Genomic DNA, 23,589 nt, shown 5'->3' with positions numbered 1-23,589 from the left:
ACGGAACGGATATTTAAAAATATAGTCAAGTTAATTATACATAGATGTTCCTGAGAAATTAAATGATGATTATTGTGACAGTAGAAAGGCTAGGTCACGCCGCTAGGTGGATTAATTCGGGTTTTTTGCAATAACTTGAAATTTTGGGGGTGGTAGGAAGATTTCAAATGTGTTTTTATGATGTACTAGGTGTGACTAACAACGTACACTAGGTCACCTGCAAAGTATATTACAAAAAAAATTTTTTGTCACACCGTGTAATAGATGTGTTGTTTCGGGCGGGCGACTTTGGATTCGTTCTCATTCTCGGATAGTTCTCGTTGTCGATGTGCCATAAACTACCGATCACAGTCTGGCGCGCGTAATTTAGTAATACTGTACTGTTCGTTATACTGATGAATAAACAATGCATGATAACTTTCGGTTGCTGTAAACAAGATACTCGGTTTATAAGAGAAGAGTCAGGTATTTCAATATGTCTCGATGACATTTTAAAACAATAAGCTGACATAAATAAGTAACTCATTTGCCGGGATAGACGAAGCAGTTTAACGATATCTGCAACATGTACTCGGATGAAATAATCGAATATCCGAGTTAGTCGGTGCAAAGAGACTTCGCGGGCGTTTTAATGAAACTACACCGAAACTGCGCGTAGCTTTCGACAGATTACATTATCCATTAAGTTGGATGTTTATCTAGCTCTTCTAAGCTTCTGCTAACAACAATTCCTTTCCCGAAATGCTTGTGAAGACGCCGAAGATTGCCTGGTCTTTAGTAGCAACAACTTCCCACCTTTCAGAGGGGGAAGGAGTCTCGAACAATCATAAGAACCTTTTCCGGTCTCAAAAATGCATACGAATTTTCACATCGTTCGGTTCAGTAGCTTCCGAGTCCAGGAGGGTCAGACAGGCAGACAAAAGTTCATTTTTATATATGGCCAGGGTTCTACCAGAACGAACCAAGCGCCTGAAACATTATATTGAGTAATTTAAATTTTAACTTTATCGTCCCACTAACTGCTTGCAGCTGACCTAATAAATAGTTTTATCGCCCACATATCACAAACAGAATGCCTTTAAGGCCCGAAAATTATGAATATTCATGAAATAGTATATTATTATTGAAATAATTAACTTTTAGCCTTGGTACGAATGTACTGAGTTCACTTTGGCTGCATAAAAGTGAAAGAATATGGTTTTCGGTTCAACCTGGATGGATGTATTTATTTTTACTCTATGTCATTCTTACAAGGCCGAGAACAATTTATGATGCATGCAAAAGTTCCATATCAGTTTGACTCTAAAGAATGGTGAAGATCTTCAACGTCTTTCTTAAATCCAGCTCAATGAAGACAGCATCTGGGTCTATACTTAAGCATAAGTATTTCGTGTACGTGGGTATTTTTATTTCATAATAGAGGTTCTTCATGTTTATGTTTTTTATGTTCATGTTCGGTATGCACATACCAAAGTTTGAGTTACGGTCGTTGATAATAAATAAATTGTTAAACGGTGCTGCATACGGCACTATTTTTCGTGACCTCAAATATCACGGCATAAAAAGAGGATTTGTATGCTACACAGTAAAAAGATTTTTCGAGACGGGATCTGTTGAAAACCGTAAAAAAAATCGGAAGAAAACGTAGAGGTCAAAAAGGTTGTTGGAGAATGAATTCGTCGCAGTTGCGACCGGTCCGCACGGACAATGGCAGTTCTGCCAAATATCAAAAGAAACACTCTTCGTCGAATTTTGAAAATTGATCTGCATATGAAAGCATTCCAAAAACGAAAAATCCATGGATTAACGGAAGCAACAAAACAAAAACGGCAGGAAAGATGCAAACTGCTGCTCTGTCGGCACGGTGTTTCAGAAGTGATCTATTCTGATGAGAAGTTGTTTGTTCTTCAAACACCGCATTATGCTCAAAATGATCGGTTGAGATGGTCGGTTTCGATCAAGGACGTTCCAAAGCACAAACGGGATGTACCACGATACCAAAATTCATCAGCGGTCATGGTATGGGAAGGCATTTCAAAGAAAGAGAAACTTTCTCTAGTATTTATTGACAAGGGTGTGACAGTTTTTTGCATTAACTATCTAGAAATAGTCTTAGAACAAAATTTGATGCCTTACGTTCGGGGAATGTATGGTGAAGAAGATTACGACGATTTTTTCATGTGTGGACTCATCACTGCGACCAGTATAGATGATCTATTGTGATATCTCCCGGGTGTTTGCTGTATGACCTGCACTGCATTTCTTTTTGCTATAATCGCTGTTGAATGAGTGATATGCTTATTAAATTTTCTGCGTGCTTGTGTGTATTGGGATTTACCCTGTCCTTCAACGCTTGATCTACTTTACCCACTTATTCCTCGCTGTCAGAACTATCCCATATTATAGCCGTCTATGACGAGGACTCATTCGTTCCTCTGGCCAGTACACTTAACTATAGGAGGGACTTTTGCACCGCCAAGAGGCTTCAGTTGATAAATATAGAATTCAGCATGATGGAAGGGTAAATGAGGCACGCTATGTCCGAGGGCACTTATTTCATGCACTTTCATGCACCTCAGATTTTTCTTCACAGGATGTTAGTATTGGTCGAAACGATTAATTTAAAAGAAGTCTTAAAATAGTCTGTCTTGGTTTTTTTTGAAAAATTCTATTTTTAAGTTTATATAGAGTAAACCCTATTATTGATTATTTTTACAGCCTTTTTCACATTTCAGTATACATCGCACATTTTCTTTCTGAACGCTCCTTTAGTTTTGACGTGTGAACGTGGGAAAAGTAAATATGCGATGTGTACTGAAATGTCAAAAATGCTGTTCAAATATTACGAACACAGATTATGCGGTCCGTCGTTATGGATCGTAAAAAGCTGGATTAACATTATGGCATTTCTGTTAGCTTTGAAACAAAAATGCTGTTGCTAATACATCAATGACAGAGCGAGAGCGTTGAAAATAAAGTTGTTATCGATATGTTTTTGTATTATAAAATGCAGTCAAAATAATATTGCTGGAAATTAAAGTAGACTAATCTAATTCATTTGCTTTATTTAAACAACAATTCGCTGGTTAAACATATTTATCATAGTTTATAGCTTTGAAGAATGGAACAAAAAGCTACATCAGTTGATGGTGGCTGCTGTCAAGCATCGAAAAATCCAATTGACTTTATTGCTACTTTCAGTGCAGTGTAAAAGAGCTACTTGCGCTTAAGATTACTCTTGAAAAGTTTACAGAGGCTACATACAAATCGGTTTAAACTAGCAATAATATTTTTCTGAAGAGCACTAGGCGCTGAAATAGCTTTATAGATGTTATTAGGAGGAGATTTTTTATTTCGTCATAAAAACCGCTAAGAGTACAATGACTGCTCAAACTGCTGCAATGACCTTAAAACTACGATAGGATATTGTGCAGTAAAACTTAGATGTCTGAAGTTGATTTTAAAGTTTGGTTCTAACTGTCTCCTGTATCGTGGCCCTCTTTGATTCTAAGTAAGGCTATTGATTGATTTATTTTAACCTTTCATGTTTACGAGACTTGAAGGAAGATGTAAGAGTATGGTCGTAACAGCAGTATTTAAATTATCAAAAAGATAATATTGCGGCTTGGGAAAAACCAACCATTATTTGTCAACATTGATTCAAAATGAAAATCAAGAGCCTGAGAGTCTTATAATATGTATTTAAGACATAATTGAATCCTTTGTTGACGGTGTTTTCTTTTGGTTTTAATAAACGAGTTTTATTGGGCATATACTTATATACCCATATCAAACTTAATTGTATTTTATTCGCCATTATAGCCTATTGAAAGAGTCTTGAAATATCGTTCACTTCTCTTGTAAACTTTTCGAGCTAACTTGTAGCCCAAAAGCGAGACGACTTCTGGACCCGGCATAGAATCGATAGTTTGGATTGTGCAATCTATACCTATAAAGAAGGATTTCTGTCTGTCTGTCTGTCTGTCTGTCTGTCTGTCTGTCTGTCTGTCCTGTGTTCCTTATAGAATCCAAAACTACTGAACCAATCGGCGTGAAAATTTGCATGTAGAGGTTTTTGGGGCCAGGAAAGGTTTTAGTGATGGTTAGAGACCCCTCCCCCCACTAAGAGGGGGTGCTCCCATACAAATGAAACACAAATTTCTGCATAACTCGAGAACTAATCAAGCAAATAGAACCAAATTTGGCATGTGGGTGTTTTCGGTGACAAGAATTTATTCTAGGGTAATTTGAGACCCCTCCCCTCTTTATAAGGGGAATTATAACTCCTCTCCCCTTTAAGAGGGGGGGTTTCCATACAAATTTCCTCATAACTCGAGAACTAATCAAGCAAATGGAACCAAATTTGGCATGTAAAAGTTTTCGAGGGCAAGAAAATTTTCTATGTTGAATTAGGACCCCTCCTCACTTTAAGAGGGGGGGCTCCTGTACAAATGAAATACCAATTTCCTCATAACTCGAGAACTAATCAAGCAAATGGAACCAAATTTGGCATGTGTGTGTTTTTGAAGACAAAATTTTTTTCTATGATGAATTGGGACCCCTCCCCACTTTAAGAGGGGGAGGGGGGCTCCTATACAAACGAAATACAAATTTCCTCATAACTCGAGAACTAATCAAGCAAATAGAACCAAATTTGGCATGTGGGTGTTTTCGGTGACAAGAATTTATTCTATGGTAAATTGAGACCCCTCCCTCTTTATAAGGGGAATTGTAACTCCTCTCCCCTTTAAGAGGGGGGGCTTCCATACAAATTTCCTCATAACTCGAGAACTAATCAAGCAAATGGAACCAACTTTGGCATGTGAAGGTTTTCGAGGGCAAGAAAATTTTCTACGGTAAATTAGGACCCCTCCCCACTCTAAGAGGGGGGGCTCCTGTACAAATGAAATACAAATTTCCTCCTAACTCGAGAACTAATCAAGCAAATAGAACAACATTTGGCATGTGGGTGTTTTTTTTGGTGACAAGAATTTATTCTATGGTGAATTGAGACCCCTCCCCTCTTTATAAGAGGAATTATAACTCCTCTCCCCTTTAAGAGGGGGGACTTCCATACAAATTTCCTCATAACTCGAGAACTAATCAAGCAAATGCAACCAAATTTGGCATGTGAAGGTTTTCGAGAGCAAGAAAATTTTCTATGGTGAATTAGGACCCCTCCCTACTTTAAGAGGAGGGGCTCCTGTACAAATGAAATATAAATTTCCTCATAACTCGAGAACTAATCAAGCGAATTGAACCAAATTTGGCATGTGTGTGTTTTTGGAGACAATTTTTTTTCAATGATGAATTGGGAGCCCTCCCCACTTTAGGAGGGGGGGTCCTATACAAACGAAATACAAATTTCCTCATAACTCGAGAACTAATCCAGCAAATGGAACCAAATTTGGCGTGTAGGTGTTTTTGGAGGCAAGAATTTTTTCTGTGATGAATTAGGACCTCTTCCCACATTAGGAGGGGGGGCTCCAATACAAATGAAATACAAATTTCCCCATAACTCGAGAACTAATCAAGCAAATAGAACCAAATTCGGCATGTGGAGGTTTTTGGAGGCAAAAATATTTTCTACGGTGAATTAGGATCCTTCCACACTTCAAGAGGGGGGGCTTCTACACAAATGAAATACAAATTTCCTCATAATTCGAGAACTAATCAAGCAAATGGAACCATATTTGGCATGTGGGTGTTTTTGGAGGCAACCATTTTTCCCATGATGAATTAGGACTTCTTACCTTTTTAGGAGGGGCGGGGGGCTCCCATACAAATGAAATACAAATTTCCTTATAATTTGAGTACTAATCAAGCAAATGGAACCAAATTTAGCATGTAGGAGATTTTTGAGTCTTGAATTTATTTTATGATAGTTAGAGACCTCTCACCCCTGTGGTAGGGGGATATGGACTCTCATACAAATAAAACAGAAATTTTTGCGAAACTCAAAAACTAATCCAACTCGAGAAATTCGAGACTCTTCCATAAAACATTAATCAATAACAAGACCACAAAAACTATCTATAGTAACACTAGATCATTCAGGACGAGCCGGTCGCGAGTGTTGCCGGTGACCCGCCGTCGGAAGCGCCGCCCACTGGGGGGCTTGCAAAACTCGAGAAGTGACAAAGATCATCCGAGATTCATGATTTATGTACAACACAGGTTAATTTGTGGCAATACGAAGTTTGTCGGGTCAGCTAGTAAAAAAATAAACAGCAAAGTACGAATCGTAGTTACATTTTATTAGTTTATTTTATCAATTCTAAATCTTATTTCTAAACTAAACACTAAACGCTGCTCAAGCTACATAGCTGTACATATCTTTCTGATCTTTCAGGCGCTCGATGTACTCCTTCTGCATAAGAATGTCAATGCACTTCTTTACCATTGTAACCTTCGGTATAAATCTGGTCGAAACCTGGTTCAGCACTTCACCGATCAGCTGCGAGTGCTGCAGTGTTTTGCGCATCTTCATAATCCTTACGATTGCTGCCTGTATCAGTATCATACGATCCTCCTCGATGTGCCGCTGTGTGGCTTCCTGGTCTACCTTTTGCTCTACTTTGAGCGGGAAGTTTATGTTGATTCGAAGTTTCTTATTTTTAAACCCGGTATTCAGTTCAACGCACGAGCCAGGCTGAAGATCGGCTTCGCCGTCCGAACAGGTGAGCAACTTTGCTTTTAACAGTAGCTGAAGTACTTGAACTAAAGTATCGTGTTTGATGGTTGTGTTTTCGCCCAACTGTTGAACCGTCCATGTTGTTTGCTCATTGAACTGCAACAAAACAGCCATTTGGAACGTGCTGGCCTGAAGAGTGTATTGCAATCGGAAGCAATTTGTAACAAGTTCCCCGCGACTCAGATTGTAGAGCCACGTTAGCTTCCGTCCCGAATGTTGGTTTGCGTAGAATTCATTGAATCGATGGACAGACTGTTCCAACTCAAACGGTACGGAACACGCAGCACCTTGCTTGAATGGCCAAGAGCCAGACGATAGGACGAGGATACTGAAATCAATGTCATTCCCCGCAGATTGGGGCATTTTTTTCACATGCTGCTTATACTTTCCGTTGAGACGCTTTGAAATTCCTATGTCTTGGAACATTCGCTGTAATTTATTCGTGTACTCGAAGCCACACGCATGTTTAAGTTTGGAAATCATTGACGCTTCGGCATCATCACTAGCAGACACGTATTGGACGAGACGCTTGGCGAGCATTCTGCTGTAGAAATTTTGAAAAACATCCTTATCTTCGATGTACTTGAAAACGATCATCACTTGGTTAAGAGCATCCTCAAGCTCACCTTCCTCGGGATTCTTGCTGGATTTTTTCAACAGCAGATCACAATACTTTGCAAGCAGTTCGGGACTTTTACCACTGCTTTTGCTTGCAGCCGTAACTGCATTTCTATTTATAAAATTTCCGCAGGATTTATCTAAAGCGGTCACAAATCCACTATCGTTATCGAATGCAGTAAGGACTAGATCGTGATATTTTTTGTGAACGTCCAAAATCGACTGGACGTAAATTCTCGGGTCAGTCAAGGCAGTTTCGGCGCACTTGGCGATGGCCGCCAATCCTTGGTTGTGAATGTGTGCTTCAAAAATAGTCTTCAGTTCAACCAAGCCTTCGGGGACACGTACCATCAGTGAATACATTCGCTGTAGATCGGAGTTCCTGTCGTTGGAATCGAGCAGATTTTGTAATTCGGCATTGAACTGCTCTAGGTGATTCTGAATCAAAGTACGCTCACACGTTTCCTTCAGACTTTTCTGAGTGCTTTCATGCAAATACACCCGCACACGTTTTTCTTCTTCGCTTAGACGTTGTTCCACACGCTTCAGGTACTCGGTTACCGGATTCTGCCGCAGGAATTCGGCGCTTTCTCGGGTGTAAAACATTTCAGTATCCTCAAGAAACACATTTTCGAAGCCTTCTTTATACACCGACAGATTTTGCCCTTCCGGATCCGCACCGTCTTTGTTTAAACCAAGTTTTACGTAACAATTCACAACGCCAGATATCAACCTTGAATTAATCGTTTCACCGTTACGTTCACGCTCGATCAGCTTAAGCACTGCACTCGTAATTGGTTTGTTTAGGTTTTTGAGAAGGTTTTCACGCCACGTTACTAACGCCATTTCGTAGACTTCATACACGTCCTTGTAACCTTCTTGCCTTTCTCGCATTACCCAGTGTCGATTCAGATAGCCACAAGCGCCGTCTAGGACTTCACTAGAGAACTGATATTCTTCCCAGCGTTTCGTGTAAAACCGGAGTACTTCCACGTCCACGATTCCACTCTCCAGCGAGGAGAGCAGATGCTGTTCCAGGAACTCCTTCAATCGGTTATGCAGCAGATGCTCTGGCCATTGCGCCATCCTGTCGCCATATATCACTGGCTTTACCGACGTTTCTTTAGCGGTGACGCAGTAGTTGTAAACTTTTGTATAGAGCGCAATGTAACTGGATGGCAAAAGATTTTGTTCCTGCTTGTAGATTTGAGTTATATCATCTACCAGCTCGTTCCAGGTTTCGTTGAGTTTCTGGTTCCGCTCCAGCCTGATTACTTTGACTTGCTGCTCCTTCCTCGAAGTCTCTGATTCCTGCTTTCCTGAAGCCTTCCTTCCGAAGAATAAATTGAACATCCTTCAAGCGATTCTGGTTCAATGTTCGTAATAATAATTGAGCAAAAGACTCTTGTGGACTCTTGAGACTTGCTGTCTTGTTCGGTTACTGAACGGTTATAGTTCGTACACCAGAAGTTTGAGCAACTATATAAGGAACTAATCAATTTACCTATACCTATTTAATTTACCTACATTCACGTTTCCATACAGGACAACGAAATTTAGGTAAGAGCAGCTCACCAACTTTTGATTACCTACCAACTCAAAGTCAGAAAAATTTGAAAGCGAGTGCATTCATTTGTTGTCTAGGTACCTAGTTTAAAAAAAAAGCTCTATGGCTCTGCACTCGATAGAGATGTAATTTTTTTATCAAAATTGTTTATCTTTACATTTTCTATAACTTTGCCGAAGAAACCATGTGTCTATCTACTAACACAAAAAAATGGACGTGTATCGAGCCTTTAGCGAACGCGAAACACATAAAACGTATGCTTGCCGTACTCTGATTTGGGTGGTTGGGGACAAGCGGAACCCATACAAGTTTATAGTACTCGACTTAAGCTTTAAGATGAAGCACTGATTTCCTAAAATCACTTGCCCCATTTTACCCCATAGGCTCGTGAAGCAACGGAAATTTAAAACTTGAATTTAGGATAACTTAGAAAGTAGAACTCCCCGAGATTTGTGGTCTTCTACAAAAACGTGTGTTTTGAGAGCTTCGATAATTGCCTAGAACATTGTGTTCTTGTAAAATGCAACTAACAAAAGCTAAGAATGAAAAACATTAGTAAAGAAATTTCAAAGAATATGCTCTATAGTTAAGCACTCGATAAAGATAGAAATTTTATTTATTCAGCAAAGTTGCTTATTTTTACAATATTTACAACTTTGCCAAAAAAACTATGTCTGTATTTCCTAACACAAAAAAATTATTTATATATAAGCAAAAGACACTAGGAAAAAAGTTCCGCTTTTCCCCCATTTGGACCACTGCACTGTGGCACTGTACATAGACGTATTTCTATATTTTTTTGGGCTCAATTGCGGAAATGAAAAGTGCAAATACCAGTTCTGGAAGTAGCAGGGGTGAAATTATAGGAATTTCCTGCCATGCCGGTTCAACAGTAGCATTGTCCAATTTTTTAAAAGAATCTTTTGGCCTGGAAAATCGAATCTATTGTTTTTTACCACAAAAATACTCCAAACTTATGGATGCAACTAGATTTAAAATCAAATTTCGGGTTCGAAACTAGACTTGGAGCCGTACTGGAAATGAGAGCTGAACTTGGATTTGAAATCAGACTTGACAAAGGGCATTAAATTAGACTTGAGTTTGTACTTCAAGTTGTAGTAATTTGGTTGGACATGAAATCGGACTTAAAAGAGGATTTGAAGTTTCTTACTTGAAATTTGAATTGGATTGGAAGTTCATTAAAATTAAAGATGAAATTGGAATGGATTCGAAATCAGGCTAAAAATTGAACTTACAATTGGAATTCAATTAGACTTCAAATTGGATATGGACATGAAATTAGAAACGAAGTTTTAATTGAAATTAGGATTAAAAAATTTCGTCTCTCTGATACGTATTACCTCTTTTTTGTTCCCTTTTCTTTTTCCAGTCCCATTTTTCTATTTTTATTTTTTCTATCCCATTGTCCCTTCTGTTTTCTATTTCACTATTCCGTTTGTCTTCGTTTACTGTCCCATTTTTCCTTATTATCAGTTTTGGTTTTCCTCTTGTTTTTCGTCTTGGTTTTCACTTATTTTCTTTCGCGTTTTCGCCTTTTCCCTTTTTCCTTTTTTTGCTTCCATTTTTCTTCTTTTTCTAACCTTCGTTTTCCGCTTTCCTTCTCGTTTTTCGTTTTCGTCTTTTACGTTTTCCCTCTTTTAGACACTCCATTTTTTCTGCTTCTCGGTCCCGCTTAATCCCTTTCCTGTTTTCTTTTGCTTTTTCATTTTGACGTAGGACTACGCATTACGGCAAAGTTACAGATAGGGTGGCATTCCAAAAAATCAAAAAATGCGAGCGTCACGAAAATATGAAAGATTTTGAACGCTAATAGCTCTACCAATTGTTGATGGATTTCCATAGTTTAACTACCGATCGACTCATAATAGATGTGGCAATTGTGTGGTTTCTATTATAAATTTCTTTTTCAATCACGAAAGAGCAAAAATTAACGAAAAGTTACAAGATCATATATCTCACACATTTTCTACGTTCTGTTTACTGTGATTTCAATTACTTAATTTAAAAACAAGTAACAAAGCCCTCTCGTCCCAACAGGTCGAAGATTCTCTATAACGTTCAGTTTTATACTAATTTGATATCTGTGCTTGGAAAGTATGCAAAAGAAAGTGATAAAGTCCGCTCGTCCTAACAAGATTTCTTAGGACCGCTACAAACCTAGTCCAATTTGCTGTCCTGAAAGTGAACAATTATAGAAGAGTGAGCGACCAGCCTTATTTTTCACCCATTTGTATCCACATATATTCAAGAATATATTCAAAGCTGTTGTTCATATGAAAAGCGGGTTGACGGAATATTCATGCTAGTGACATGATGCAGCAATTTACGAAGTGAGGAAGAATTAGCGACAGTTTCGAAAACAGGTTTTGGACGTTTACTTTGTTGCTTTTCAATTGCTGTCAGGTGGGAAATAACTAATACACAGAGTGTCAAAAAATACTCCTAATGTGCAGAGGACGTTAGCTAATTGATGTTATTTTAACTATCCTAATTTTAATTCGCTGCTCGTTAGTTAGTTCAAAGGCTAATATATTTCAAATCAATCAGTCACAATAATGGTGCTAAATAACAACCATTTTCAAGGAAATTAACGAACGTGAACCAGTGCTAAATGATAACCCAGATTGATTATTTATTTATTTTTTCCGTCCAACCGTAAGTTGTGCGTCTTATTACAAACATTTTATGTTTTGAGAATGAACCTTAAACCACTTAACCACATACTGATATTGTCGAATTGAACCAGAATTCTGGCTCGTGAGCCCCTCGTTCATGCCCCTAGGGACAGACTTTCGTACTTTTTCGTCTATTTCTTTCCTATTTAACTTTTTTCTTCGGGTTGTTTTTTCACTGTTTTTCTTTTCATCATTTGCTGTTCCGTTATTCCGTTTAACCGCTTTTTTCCAGTTTCTTCTATCGGATTTCCTTTTACTATTTCGCTATTCTTTTTTCTCTTTTAGTTGCTCTTGATTTTTCCGTCTTCTGAACTACTGCGACCATTTCGGTAGATCTATTATGGTTACCGCTTTTTCTTGTAGCGTTTTCTCTCGTTCTCTTTTTTTCTACCCGCCGTTTCTTCTATCTCTTCTTATCCTATCTCGTTTTACTTCATTGAATGTACCATTTTTAAATTTCAGTCCTGTTTTAACTCAGTTTTGGCAATTTTCTTTCCGGTTTTCCGTTTTTCCTTTTTTCCCGTTTGCCTTTTTACCTTTGTTATTTACTATAGAAATATAGGCTATAGGTTTAGAAATTGGTTGAAAAACACGAAGTTGATCCGAGGCCCGGAAGGCCGAGCCACGTATACCAATCGATAGAGCTCGTACTCTTAGTACCAAATGAAAGCTCTTGCTATTATAAAAAATTTCAGAAAGTTTTATTGAAAACAAACACGTAGTTTAAAAGTTATGCTTTGTTTGTTTGAATGATTTGTTTAAAGAAACCCCTTTAAAATCAAGCAAAGCAAAGCAATGGGTGTAGACGTCCTTCAGAACTTGATCCTTCTTTATCGACAGACTTCTATATGATCATTTCCAGCGAAAAACGCCTCAAAAGGCCATTTTTTACTCGACTTTTTTCGATTGAAATTGGAATTTGAATGCGAAAATAGTTTCTTTCTAAACCTAATATTTAACGAGTAATATTTCAAAAGGTCCAATGTGCAAATGAGAGATTCTCTTTGCATCTCCTCTCTTACGCTTATTACGGCGGCATAAATGCACTTGAATGCGTCTATTTTGCATGAAACGGTTGCTGGTGTTATTGGAAAGCTAATCCCTTAGAAAAATTGGGTTGAAATGCAATTATGCCACCGTAATGCGCATAAGAGAGGAAACGCAAAAAGAATCTCTTATTTGCACATTGGACCTTTTGACGTGTTGGTAGAGATTTCCATGTTTATCTGTAAGTAAAAAAATAAAAAGGTTTGACAAAACGGGTCTTTTCTTTTAAAAAGGAGGTACTACCACTAATCGTACCACTAATCCCCCATTTGTATCAATTGGCACCAAATTTAAGATTTTTGCTTTCTGACCTAAAATGAACAATCTGACAAAATTCGGTTCACATCCGTGAAGGTCGTTTACACGGTTATCGGACGTTTTGCATGTGTTGACTCTAATAGATAATTTTTAGATTTCTCATCTGAATAACTTGAGCTATTCTGAATAACTGAATGTCTGAGCCTAAGAAACAGTTTCTATAAGAATTTAGTTTAAAGTGATGCGTATATAATTTGACTCTGTCAGTTTTATGAAAATTACAAATTCAAATACAAATCAAAAATAATATTTCAGCAAGAAATGCCTATATTAAATGACATATAAGATGGTATCACAAAGGTTCATTTTACCACTAGGTGGATTAAATCGGGTTTTGTCTCGCTTTCACTTTCACTTTGCTCTCCCATTTTGCCACCTTTTCAGTCCCATTTTCTCCTTATTTATCTCGTTTTCCCTCCTTTTCTCACTCGTTTTTCTGCCCGGCCCGCTGTTCCCTCCTTCTTGTCTTTTCCTGTCCTGTTTTTCCCCTTTTCAATTCTGATTTTCCTCTTTCTTTTGTTTCGTTTTTCGTCTTTTTTCTTTCGTTTTCCTCATTTTTAGGCCCGATTTTACTCCATTATTGCCTTTTCGATTTCGATTTTGCGATTCTTCCTTTTATTATCCAACTTATCCTCCTTTTTTGAGATGTTCCGTTTGTCGTTTCTGTTTTATAGTTTGTCTTCCGCTTTCAACTTTTTCTATTCTCGTGTCTCAAATTTGCTGCTCACGTGGTTTTAAAGTGGACTTGAAACTGGATTTGGAATCAAACTTGAAATTGGCCTGATGCCCTTGGAAAGCTTGTAGTAGTAATCGCTGGGAAAAATGGGTTTAGAGAATTTTACTGTGCAGTAGCTTAGTAGTTTGAGGCGAACGCTACAAAAGTGGAATGTGTATTTGGCGTTCTTTTTAACGACGTTAAATTTTAACGAAAAAGGTGATTCATTTAAATCCTTTGTGGCTCTTAAAAGGGCCGTTGATTAAACAATCAAAGCCAAAGCACGGTCATTGTGAATGGAAAAGTTTTTCATTTTGTGCATTTGAGGAAAATTATAATTAAACTCTCTTTTCAGAGAGCGAACTGAGGCACTATAACCTTGGCCTATTGCAGCATGGCTTTTGGTCTAAAAACCACAAGGTCATCCCCGAAGGTCCGGAGTAACGCTTAACCTTTATTAGCAGATACTTCCAACGACTTATAAACATACAAATGTTTTACGGGAAGCGTTTGGTACGGGAGGTCCACGCTTTCTTCCTTCCCCTCGATTTCAAAGAGTTAAATGGAATTAAGTATCATTTATAATTCCACTTGATTCTTTGGAATGCTCTCTGCGGTACATGCTCTGCGCAGTTGGCCTGGCCGTTGACAAGAAAACTGATTGATTCAAGCAATCGTCATTTTCCAGGATGTCTTCAAGTATTGGCTGCGTTAGATTAGATTGAGGAAAATTAAAATTAAACTTCAATTAATTTATTCGTGGCCCTTAAAAGGGCCATTGGCTACATTTAAGCCAAAGCACGTTCATCGCAAATGAGACGTGCCCGCTGGATGTTCTTCTATTTTGGCATGAATGGCAACATGCACGCAGGTTATCGTCATCGATTTACTTTATCCTGCAATCGTGCTCTGAAATCAGTCGTCCATTGATAGTGCGATCTACTAGTGAAGTTTGCCGTTGCCATCTGATTTCGCTTGCTGTCGGTGTCGGCATCTGAAATAACTAGTAAGATGGTATTGCAAAGGTGTCTTCCACCAATTTGAGTCAATCGTTTTTTATAAAGTAACTAGCTAATTGCCCGATCTTACTCGGGGACCCTTTGCCTCTCAGTCACTTGTACAAATGTTATTGTAACGTAAATTCTCATAATGCAAGAAACAAAACCTTTTTTTTCATTTGAATGTCTACTCCCTTTGCCAGCTCCCCTCATGTTGTCCCCCAGCCACTTGTAAGTTTGACTACTTCCCGGTTATCCCTGTAAATCAACGAAAAGCGCCTTTTTTACGTTTTGAACGCAAGGAGAACGCACCCCTTTACCCATTTGAACCTTTCTCACCCCTTGTAAGAGACCAACTCCCTATTTTGTCACCCCCCTCCCCCCCCTGCGCTGATTTTTTTATGCCAAAATACATGTGTTTGACGTCGTTTTAATGAAGAACAGTTCCGGAACTATGACGAAACATACGTTCATACTCACGTTCCTCGTTCCCCTACTTGTCGGTTCTTTCCCGGTCAGCCCCCTCTTCTGCCACGTAGCGTATTATGCATTGGTTTGCTCTATGGAAATCCTTATAATGGAAACGAAACAAAGGTATTCCTTTTCTGTGGAACCCCCCCTCTTTTCTGAAACAAACAAACGCAACCCCTTTTACTTAGCCGCTTGCTAGGGCTCCCCCTTTTGACAACCTCCAGTCAAGGAACATGTTTGCCAAGTTTGACGATGAACCATCTAGTCATTTTGGAGTTAGGGCCTCCCCCTTTCTTAGTAACCCCTCAGTCCTGATTCCCTTATATCAAGCAATATGTGTGCCAAGTTTGGTGGAGAACGATCAGGGCGTTCTGGAGTTATGGTGGAACATACAAACATACTCACGCTCACTGTTATATATATAGATAATTATAGTTATGTCTATGATTTGCACCAGAATAAATAGGAAAACTTCAAATCATTTCGAATGCAATCGCGAATCTGCGGCACTTGTTTATTTCATGTAACCAAAGCGACGCTCATGGGTAAGAAGTGATGACAAAACAATTGAACGTATAATTGACTAGATATATTTGCAGAATAATCATCGATTGTTTAGCGTTGAAAATATGCTAATACATATAATTAATTTTCATCCCAAGCTGTTCTTACTATCGAGTCTAGCATCGAAACAGCAAAAATACAAACATGCGATTCCTTGTTTCTTCATTGTTCTTAGAGGAAAAGCAGCCTAAACAAAACAATTTTTCATACAATCAGCCCAACTCATAAAAGAGCATCGTTCGCAATTTGTTATTTGTTTATATTCTGGGCCACTCCAAGCATTTGCCAGTCAATTAAAGCTTATTTGAGTTGAGGAAATTTTGACATGTTCAAAGCACGCTCCCGGCGAACCGTGATGCTGCGCTGAACAACCCGGTCCGGTTCCGGCCCAACATTAGGGCAAACTTTCGACATTCTTTTACGTTAAGTACGGTCGAGTACGGAAGCTGGCAGAAAATGCTCGCTGCAGAAGCAAACTTTCCACATAAATCCAATCAGAAAGTATGTCGGGCCGGCCGGCGTGCCGGGTCGGAGGGAACCATCTCGCTGCAAGCGGTCATTTATTTTACTTTGCCATCATCCTCCGTTATGAGAGCGGTGCAGTTCACAATTTATCACAGAAAACTGTCACCGGATGGTTTATAAATTAGGAGGGGTACTTAATAAAATTTGCCTTAAAATTGTCAATTAAGTAGGACACAACGCAACCTCGATCATTCTAGTTGTGTCGTTAGTAACTGTCATTAATCAGTTCGATCTTCAGTCCGGCAATGTTCTTTACTCACTTGAATCAACCCCCTTCCGGTACATAACACGCACGAACCAAACTTTCCATCATTTATTTTACCGCGGGTCATCGAACGAAACGCGCCAAACGTCTCATTTGAAACTGTCGTAAATCTCGGCCCACCACTACTGAGCTGTCAAATCAATTTTAACTAAACCATTTTCACGCAATTGGGTCACGGGGAATTAACGAACGGGAAATCCCTGCTCAATGGGAGCAATGCAGTTTAGCGTGTACGATCTAATATATTTACACCACCGGCACCACGTGCCCAGCCTACTTTGCTCTGCTCACCCAGATATACACAGTAAATGGGCTGAAAATTGCCTCCTTTGTTGCGCCGTTGATGTCAATTGAAATTTGCTGAAGAGTCAATTTTGAAACCGCCTATAAGCATCGGTGGTGGCGCGCGGTTGCGAATGCAAAAAGCTAAGATGCCAGGCACGTTTAAAGCCGTGCCCGTGCTCGGTGGCGTGCTTCATAAATAATGAATTTGGTTCCAAGAAGTAATATTGGCTTCAATAAGGTGGAAAATGCGGCACGTTGTTGTTCGGCGCTGCTGCTGTCGGAGAGCGGCAGCCAATCAAGACACGGGGAAGGATTGTGTGTGTAGGTTCCTATCTGCCGGCAGGCAAGCAGGCAAAAGTCAGTGTGATGATTATTATTTATCAGCTTATATTCACACCGCTTGCTTTGATCAAACCGGCGGCAAATTTCTCATTGTTTCAATTGATTTTTTGCAATTATCGGAATGGAAACGTGTTTTTTCTTTGGGAAATTCTTAACGAGGTAAAAACATGTCTCACGACATGCTGAGTTATTTTATTGTTTTGTTATTTTCTACATATGCTGCCTATTTCTTGGCAGTCTTGTCACGTCGCCGTGCTTGTGATGGCCTCCTTTTGTGAAAGCTGCAGCTGTTTACACTTTGGACCTGATTAGCTGATTGGTTTGATTGGAGGTTCTGTTGACAATGAGAACTTTTTCCTACAGAAGGTTTTGTATCATAATTTCCGGCAAAAATACGACTAAAGTCCTTATGCTGTGTGAAAAACAGCACAAGTTTCAAAGAAATTTACCAAAAACCAGAGGCGGAATAGATAATTCCAGCTCCCCGCTGAAATATGGTTCATTTTACTCACTTTTGATTGCTTCAAGCTGACTTCGTTAGTGCGATTCTATTTAAAATGAAAATGAAACAAATTGCTTAACCGACTTCCACGTCAACGCTTGCTTGATTATCTGTGTAGTTTCTTATTTACGACCGAGCGGTTTGCCGCCATGGCAGCGGTTGTGGGTCATAAACAAACGCCGCAAATATAGCTAGCTGTGTATTTCCGCGTTGAATTCATTTCTCGCGACTCGTAAAACCGCTAGAAAAGGCAACTAAATTGACAGGAACGATAGTTAATTCTATTACGCACAGTGGAAACGAGTGTAATTTTTATGCCTCTCTTGAAGGCCTAAAGAATGTTTCGTTTGAGGCTTCTTCCGAACTTTTATTAAACTTTAAACAACGCAACTAATCCTTATTTAGGAGACCACAAAATTAAAATCAAATTTGTAAATATTAACTTAAAGCCGAACTGAACTAGTGTGTCGAGCTACTTCCTGGAAAATGTTTTATTAATACGGACTAGAAAAAAGGTTATTCGATTACCGCAAAGCGAAGGAAATTCTTCCCGAATTCGGACCGGAACGGAACCTTTTCCTCCCTTCATTTGCCACTATTTATTTACCTTTTTCAACGCACTACAGAAGACATACACACAATATCCCCGTGGTGCTTTCGTTGATGGAGAGAATATGAAACTTAATCAATAAAACGACCCGAGTGTCACCTTTGATTGGAATCATATTAAAATTATTTGCCTAATGGCATTTGTTTATAGGCCGATGTCTTTTCCACTTCTTTGCGTTTCTGGGCAACGTTTTTCCGACGAAACAGACAAAAGGCAGAACTTTTTTCGCAACCCAAAAAAAAAATCCAGTCAACATTCGAGATCGGGGAAAGGAGGCAGAGATTGGCAAACTTTTGGGAAATTGCTGCCGAATTGCTCCTACTGATTGACGGACGGACGGACGAACGGATGAGTGCAGTAGGCGGTGAATGATGGCCGCCGAATAATTTGTTTCGGTCCAGGCGAGACTACCGCAATGCCATTTGATTAGCATTCGTTGTTTACTCGGTCGGGGTGCGCTCATTGCTACGTACGTGTACCTGTAGGCCTACGTATTGTACATTTTTTCGCTGTTTCGTAGGAAAACTTTCCTCTTTTTATTTCGGGGATGAAATTTCACAACATAGGTAGTGATTAACATGGAAACTGTTTTTACGTGCCGACTGTGATTACGAGTGAGCTGAATTTTTATGTTCCATTTCGATTTTTATTCTGAATGATGGAATCTTTATAGAGAATTATGAGAACACGCCTATCTCAGTGGTAGCTGTAACTGTTGTGTTGTATATTTTAATAGAAAACTTACAACCTAACAATCAGTGATTTGATTTTGATAGTGGTTTGCATTTGTACTTACGTAAACTAAGGAAATAATACTACGATCATGACCTAAGCAACCAAGCAACCAGTTCGAATTTCACTTAACGACTTGGAATAACTTGGAAGTTCATATTTGGTTCAAATTTAGTACCGCAGAACTTTCTTGCTGAACAATCAGACACTACATTTGTAAACCGAACTTCATTCTTAATAAAATCCCGTGATATTTGAAGCAACTTGAAAGTTCAACGTGCAACTTGAAAGTAACTAAGAGTTCGGATAATGGTGTCTAAGGAAGGTTAACAAACTTTATGTCTACGGATCTATAGCTTCCTAAGCAACTTTACCTGTAATTAACCGAACTTTAAAGTTGCCTTGAGTTCGCTGCATAGAACGGTAAGCAGTTTCTACAGAAACTTTGTCAAAAATTTATAGAACTTGAGCTGAACAGTGTTCTATATAGCGACTTAAGTTAACTTTTTGCGAACTTTCTAGCTCTACTAGAAAGGTCCACTAATGTCAGAATAAACCAGCTGTTACCCTTCCAATGCTCGAGATCCTGAAGCAAGAGAATCTCGATACCATTATTTGAACCATTTGACAGTTCAGACAGCTATTATGTCAGAGTTCTGCTTTTGCACTGTGTTTGATGACCCGAGAGTATTCCTCTTTGCGCCAGTGGTTGCTCACTAGAGTTTCGGGAGACTAGAGAGATCGGGAGACCAACCAAGAGTAACATTCCGATCTGTGAGTGTAGAATGTTAGAATTCAACGAGGTCAGCTGATTAGAAATAGACACAATTTCGTTGAAATACTCCATGCTGCCGCAACTTTTCTGACTCAAACGAAGTAATTTACGTAAAAGACCCACTTGCCTGGATAGTTCTTTGTCTTCGAAAGCTTGTTCCAGGGTCGATTACATGTTTCTTGAGATGATTCAACGTGAACATAAATTGAGCACTAGGATAATTTTAAGACTCGCTTTTAGGTCCTTCTGTTCGTCTACAACTGCGAAAGTTCCATTCTAGATTCCCCGCAGGTTTTATTCTATCCCAAAATCCTTCCAGCTGGAGAAAAGTTTTCGCTGCAAACTTCCACGATGACCACGATTCGTTCTTCCGGTCAATCTTTCTAACGTAGGTCCTAACCAGGCTGAGGGACACTGGGGCACGTGCCCTACCTTCTCTTTATAAATGAATATAAAACAAAATAATTTCTGTAACCCAGAAGTCTGCAGTTTTTATTTTAATCTGCCACTATTTTGCGATGAGTAAATTAAGTGCATAAAAATAGTTCCATTTGCAAGTCCAATTTCAAGTTCAGTTGCAAATTAATTTCCAAGTGTAGTTTCAATTTGAGGTTAATTTCCAGTCCAAATTCAATTCTAGTTTCATGCCCAAATTCAAGTATAGTTTCAAGTCCAAATCGAAATACAATTTCAAGTGCAATTTGACTCCAATTTATATCCAATTTTAGTTACAGCTTCAATTCCTACTTTAATCTCAATTTCAAGTCCGATTTCAAATTCAGTTTCAAGTCCAATTTGAAACCAATTTATATTAATTTCCACTTTTAAGTTAAGCGACGATGGGAAATGCCTCTCAGTTGGCCTCGAGGTACTATGCTAGTCTGACAAACCAGTCGTCGTATGTTCGAATCTCTGCCGGGAGAGGCTGTTAGAGTCAATTGGATCGTAGCACTAGCCACGTAATTGCGCTGTACTCTTAAGAGCTGGCTGCGAAGTCTGTCGTATAAAAACAAAAGAACAAGTGGGAAATTCCAAAGAAGAGCTGAAAAATTATGTTTTGTCATATGGAAATTTTTTGAATAATAGTTTTCTGTATGAACAAAACATTTCTCATCTTTAATGTTATAATTTAATCATGAAAACATATTTTGTTGTTCCTGAGTAATAACCGAAAATCTCGTTTTACCTAAATAGTTACCTAGAATCGAACAACGTCGGACAAACAGACTGCTAAAAATGGAGGTAGAGGTAAAAGATCGTATGGAAAACGGGACATACGGGAACGGGATAAAGGAAAGGAGGAAAAGTATGACATAATAAGAAGAAGAACGGTACAGGCGAAAAATCGAAAAGGAGTAAGCCGGACAGAAAACCAAACATAAGGCAAGAAAAGTGATAAAACGTGCTTGCAAATAAGAAAAATGGAAGAAAAAAGACGAGAAACGAAACTAAATTACTACAAATTTAAGCCCTATTTTAAATCCAATATCCAGTCCAATTAGAAATAAAATTTCAAGTCCAAATTAACCCAAATGGAAGTTTAATTTAATGCCCTTTGTCAAGTCCCATTTCAAGTCCAATTTCCAGTCCAGTTCCAAATCTAGTTTCGAACCCAATGTCAACTATCTAGTCGCGGAGTTTGGAGTATTTTTGTAGTAAATAACAGCGGATTCGCCACCCTACAGTCGCAGGATTTTCCAGGCCAGGATTTTTTTGAAAAGTTGGATGCCTCACAACGCTACTGTTGAACCGGCATGCCAGGGAATTCGTTTAACTTCACCCTTGCTACTTCCAGAACTGGTTGCACTTTTCATTTCCGTATTTGAGCCCAAAAAGTTATAGGTAATACGTCTAGGTAGTGGTAGCTGGAGCAGTTGCGTAATTTATTGCAACAGAAAACTTATATTTTAACGTTCATGACATACTACAGCTTCTTTTCAATTTCCCGACAGCTTTCTTTTGACATATTACTTGGCAATGAAGTGATTCGCCGAGATCTAAGCAACCGAGGATAGGGCATATCAACTGATTTCGTGTTGTCATGTTTCTCGGCTACTATTTCATTAGCTCATTCATTTCAGAAGCTATCTGTAGTAAAAGAGCTATCAAAAATATTTAAGTACCAGTTGCAGATGACAAACAACACATGAGCAACCTTGGTGGGTAGGAAATTGTACGTGTATTTTTCTGCAGCACAGTACGTGCGCCCCCGATAAAAAGTTCATGCACAAGCACGACTAAAATAGGCTACGTGTGGGTATTTTCGGCCCATTAAGGGGTAGCCTGAAAAATATTCAAGAAATACGTTGAAACTATATTTATTCGAAACAAGATGTTTATACCAATTGGTAGATTAGCACTTACTGAATATCTCACTGCATTTTGATCTTAATAAAATGCTATTAACTTTGAGTTCTAGTCGCCAAAAATGATGAAGTTGCTGGTACTATTTTAGGCCCATTTTTATTGTGGTGTCATAACAGTTAAAAAGCAATCGTCCGAATAACTCAATGGTTGTTACTGCCCGGGCACCCGCCGTAATTTCTTAGTTGCAAAATTAACAATAAAGCTGATTGTTAACATATCGTTGGGGCTCATCAAAGGCTTATCGTTTACCAAAAACCAGCTAGGGCACGGGAGGGTATTTTCAATCCATTAAGCGATGGTTTGGTTGTTGTTGTTCTGTTGTACTCACGTAAACTAACACGTAATAATACCACGATGCACGGTCAATCTGCAGTTGAGGTTGAGGTTATGATATAATGATTTTTCCAACGAACTTCCAAAGAAAATGTTCTATAACTCTGCACACGATAGAGCTACAAATTTTATTTCTTCTGCAAAGTTGCTTGATTTTACATTCTCTACAACTTTTTTGAAGAAATCAAGTCTCTAACTCCTAACACAAAAAAGTTAGTTGTTTGATTTTTATTATAGTAAGCTAAGATTGACATTTAACACTTTAGGCTTATAAGTGGCATTCATACGAACAAATCTGTCAGATGCACTATACGAAAGTAAAAGTTGGTTTCTAAGGTTAATTGACGTGCGATTGACGTGTATATTCCGACAAACTAATCCATTAGCTAATTTGACGTATTCTCTGTCTCTGTTTTCGACCACAGCCGAAGGCAAGTGATTAGGTTTAAATCGGTCCGTGATGCAAAGAACGTCTGAGCCGGAAAGCACTGCTTTAAAAGTTAAGCTTTTGAAGTGGGAACTGTACGAATGCGGTGTTATTGACTGAGTTCAATCCTATTCAATCGAGTAAACGACCGAAAACATTAAGGAATGAGCGTTTGTGGCTTTCAAGTTATTTGCTTTGAAATGAATTGAGTTCTATTTTCGAACTTGGCATCTTTAACTGCTTTAAAGGTTCGGCAAGACACTATCTTTACTAGTTGACGTTCACACCAAGAAAGCTAGCTTGTTCATCAGTGATTAACACATCCGAAATAAAGCAAAAACTAAAAATATCAACCACTTGAATCTAGCACTTTCACTTACCCGAAAAGTCATGCATGACAGGTTGGCATTTTATCATTATCTCGCATCAAAGAGATCATTCTCGCGTCTCGAAATGCACACTTGCTTGTCGCGGTGATTAGCGCTTAATTTTCGGGAAAACATCGATCTTCAGTCAACAAGATTTCACATTCGGTCACTAAATGGAGTCGAAAGAATTAGGCCAAAACGCCAAACCGCCAACCGGGGTAAAGCGCAGCTTCGTTGAACAAGCTTTCGAACGTTTAGAGTGTAAGGTGCGCTTGGCACCTGTCACCTCATCACGTGCCACCGAACTAGCTTTCTTTCGTTAACGAAAATACCGCTTCACGCATCATTTGCGAGTGAATGGTTCAGTGAG

The 23,589-nt window shown here is 38.8% G+C and overlaps 1 protein-coding gene across 1 annotated transcript; it reads right to left on the bottom strand.

The window, feature by feature from the left end:
- Positions 1-6,313: 6,313 nt before the first annotated feature.
- LOC128743942 (cullin-1-like) lies at positions 6,314-8,665 on the bottom strand. The gene has a single exon (XM_053840655.1). It carries the CDS (start codon positions 8,663-8,665, stop codon positions 6,314-6,316), a length of 2,352 nt encoding a protein of 783 aa, XP_053696630.1.
- Between the last annotated feature and the right edge of the window lie 14,924 nt (positions 8,666-23,589).

The sequence above is a fragment of the Sabethes cyaneus genome, chromosome 3 (genome assembly GCF_943734655.1).
Source record: "Sabethes cyaneus chromosome 3, idSabCyanKW18_F2, whole genome shotgun sequence".
Classification (NCBI taxonomy): Eukaryota; Metazoa; Arthropoda; class Insecta; order Diptera; family Culicidae; genus Sabethes; species Sabethes cyaneus.
The sequence above is the reverse complement of the archived record's forward strand: the minus strand, read 5'-3'. Positions and strand labels throughout refer to the sequence as shown.

Bases quoted from the DNA above. Each gene is read 5' to 3' on its own strand.
- LOC128743942 (XM_053840655.1), bottom strand. From the start codon at position 8,665: ATGTTCAATTTATTCTTCGGAAGGAAGGCTTCAGGAAAGCAGGAATCA.